General features: G+C 37.8%; 1 protein-coding gene across 1 annotated transcript; it reads left to right on the plus strand.

The window, feature by feature from the left end:
• Positions 1-1,923: 1,923 nt before the first annotated feature.
• Positions 1,924-3,075, plus strand: LOC139565326 (interferon alpha-17-like). Its single transcript, XM_071385551.1, has 5 exons — positions 1,924-2,049; positions 2,146-2,232; positions 2,364-2,513; positions 2,771-2,863; positions 2,968-3,075. The coding sequence occupies exons 1-5, from the start codon at positions 1,924-1,926 to the stop codon at positions 3,073-3,075; spliced, it is 564 nt and encodes a 187-aa protein (XP_071241652.1).
• Positions 3,076-3,359: the final 284 nt, after the last annotated feature.

The raw sequence follows: 3,359 nt of genomic DNA on the forward strand, positions 1-3,359 counted from the left end.
CGAAAATAGGCTAAATTAATCAGAGGAATTAATCATAGATCATCACAAATCGGATGAATTTCGATGAAAGTTGGAATTTCCAAGCGCCGTTTTTTTTTGTCGTAGGATGCGTTGGCGAAGCACCTGTTGTGGTTGAGTTGACTGAAAAAATGCATGCGCTCCAGGAACACAGCGCATGCGCATGTGAGATCGTGGGAGCGACGCTTCGCTACAAACTGGTGCAGTTCTAAAAATTCCTCAACACCATGGTCAAGCTGTGACGAAGTCGACTGCAGAGTCAAGCGGTGAGGAAGAAACGGCCTGTTGGACAACCTCATATTCATTATTGGAGACATGTGACATGTTCCTGAGGCGGGCTAATAGATTGATGATATTTTTACTGACTGACTGATTTATTTATATGTGAAGGCTATGTATTTATTTATTTATAACACTATTAATTGACAACATACATGCATCTATTATCATATTGTTTTTTTTCATTAATTTATATATTCAGTCATCCATTTATTCATCCATTCAGTCTTTCATGCATTCATTTGTTTATAGTCAATCTACAGTTCAAAACAACACCATAGTGGTCACTCAACCACTATTCTGGTAAATAGATGAGGGATGGGGTTCCAGAAAAGTAACCGCTGTCAGAGAGCTATTGATTCAAGTAATGACCATCCAAGAGATCAACATTATAGTTTCAACTACATTTTCAAGTTATACAGTGTTTGTTTAGATGTATATCGTTTCAAACAATGTCATAAAAAAGTACATTTTGGGTTCTGTTGAGGTAAGACAGGTGGACTGAGCTCATGAGGCCTTTAAAAGTTCTATATTGTTCAAGAGTCAATAGGTAGCCTGTGTATCATTCATTTAAAAGTTCAAAATTGGATGTAGCAATCACAGAATTTGTCCCTTTAACTAAGCATATCCAAGACGATGAGATGTAGCATTATTAGGAATTAAGATTGAGGTATTTTTCTACTAAGCCTACGATAATGTTATCACAACACGTTAGCACATTGGTTTATTTAGTCTCTCGTAAGTAATAAATAGTAAAATGGTCATGTTAGCCTGTTTATTCAGATACAGACGTCATAAAATGCTGGTTGATTTCTATTTGATCATCAGTTATTATCAACATTTTAATTCAAATGTATAGACATGAATGGGATTAAAGACAGAAGATGCAAACAGAACGAGATCATATTAAATATTCATCCCTCCCTCTCTCACAGACACAGACACACACACACACACACACACACACACACACACACACACACACACACACACACACACACACACACACACACACACACACACACACACACACACACACACACACACACACACACACACACACACACACACACACACACACACACACACACACACACACACACACACAAGCAAATAGCAGTTTTGTGATTAACAAACATTGTGCATTCATTGTAAAGTTAAGGGGTCGATATTCTCTCTCACTCTCTCTCCTTCTCCCTGTCTTGCTTCGCAACGTTTGAGCCTATGAGTTACATTTTTTAAACCTACTTAGGACAATGTGCCTCCTTTGAAGGAAATCTCGAAACATGATGAGAGGGAAGGGGAGCACACGAAAAGAGAAATCCGGTCTTGCGGTTCACTTGGCAAAACTTTCCCAAATTCATTCATTTCAACTCTTAATTTAGCTCTTAATAATTAATTCACTTTTTGTACATCCTTTCAATCCTCACTATTTAAGTTAATCCGCAGATATGGATTCAGAACACAAACCACATTCTGACTGGAGGAAATTTGCAATATACTGGCAACAGGTAAGTCAACAACATGCTATCATTTGATCATTGCTTCAGGCTTCAATAAATTATTTTCAGGATTGTATTCAACTAACAATGACCATCTTCAGCAGATCATCTAACTACCCTAAGAATGGCAATTCAGACTATCACTTGGATGAGCGCCTTCCTCTGCCTCGTGCAAGTTTTATCGATGCCCATGCCTTGCCAGCTACAAGGACAGCTGGTGCGAACAACCCACAACCTACTGAGAGACATGGTACATTTTTTAAATTACTTTTGACTTGAGATGTATTGTTTAACTATGTTTAACTGAATAGCTCAACGTGAAACATGTGTTTTCTCTTTCTTTCAGGGGGGTAATTTTCCTCTAGAGTGCCTGCAGGAGAATGTCGTCATGTCATTCCCAGCCACCGCATTTGCAACCTCCGGCGCGCCACAGGTAAGGGCACGCGAGCATATCCAAGTGTTCTTTACAGCATGAAAGAGTATTTGCAACCGTTACGATTAGAAAGTAGAAAACTTTGAACTGCCATTTATGTTATTTGAAATTATTGCTGTTGTCCGTTTCAGTTGAGCAGCAGTGGTGCTAAGGCTATTTATGAGACATTGAAGAACATCGACACATTGTTTGGAACCGACGAAATGCCGACGATGTGGGACCAACAGAAGTTGGAGTATTTTCAGAACATTATCTACCGTCAGACTGAAGAGAGCAAATGTGTGAGTACCTACCTATGCCAATACAGATAGCTTAACTGTTTAAGTGTGTTATGGTGACATTTTAATTATTTACTTCTTGTGTCAGATGATGGGGAGTGTGGATACACGTGATTATCTAGTCAGGGCAAAGGCGCAGAATACGTACATTATGAACATCGCGGCTGTCCTAAAATAAAAAGTAGGGTACAAGCAAATACACTACAATGGATGCATTTTAATTATTATTCATCGCCTGCATCTTTCTTTCTTTCTGTCAGATGATGGGCAGTGTGGATACAAGTGATTATCCCATCAGGGCAGAGGGCCTGAAGACGTACTTTGGGAACATTGCAGCAGTCCTAACAGAAAAGGTAGAATATAGGTTGAAAACAAATAGACACATTGTTTTGATAATATCTCTACATAGGACAATATTACCCTACATTGCCCTAACAGTTTATTTTTATTTTCACAGAATTTCAGTTACTGCGCCTGGGAAGTGGTTCGAAAAGAACTCCTGTACACCCTAGAATTCATTCTGAAACACAACTCTGATAGCCTTCTGTGGTCCATCAGAACATGAATTTGAACTTGCAGATCTTTTTTACTATTGTGTTTTACAATTGTGCTTGATTTTAAAAGCCTTCTATTCTACAATCATGCAATGTGCAATGTCAAACAGCAATATTATACAAGTATTTATTTATTTATCAAGGTTATTTATTTATGTAGGCCTATTTATGAATGTATTTATTTATCTATTTGAGAATCGTGCCTGTTGTTGCTCTTCATCAAAATGTTAAGTTAATTAAAAAAATATACTTTTATTAAATATTGTTAATCTGAGTGCTCATTCTGTATCCAAGT

This window comes from Salvelinus alpinus, chromosome 36 (genome assembly GCF_045679555.1).
Source record: "Salvelinus alpinus chromosome 36, SLU_Salpinus.1, whole genome shotgun sequence".
Classification (NCBI taxonomy): domain Eukaryota; kingdom Metazoa; phylum Chordata; class Actinopteri; order Salmoniformes; family Salmonidae; genus Salvelinus; species Salvelinus alpinus.

Excerpts from the sequence above, each read along its gene's own strand:
- LOC139565326 (XM_071385551.1), top strand. The coding sequence starts at position 1,924 with ATGGCAATTCAGACTATCACTTGGATGAGCGCCTTCCTCTGCCTCGTG. Across the intron at positions 2,233-2,363 it reads CAACCTCCGGCGCGCCACAG|TTGAGCAGCAGTGGTGCTAA; the intron begins GTAAGGGCACGC and ends TGTCCGTTTCAG. Across the intron at positions 2,514-2,770 it reads AGACTGAAGAGAGCAAATGT|ATGATGGGCAGTGTGGATAC; the intron begins GTGAGTACCTAC and ends TCTTTCTGTCAG.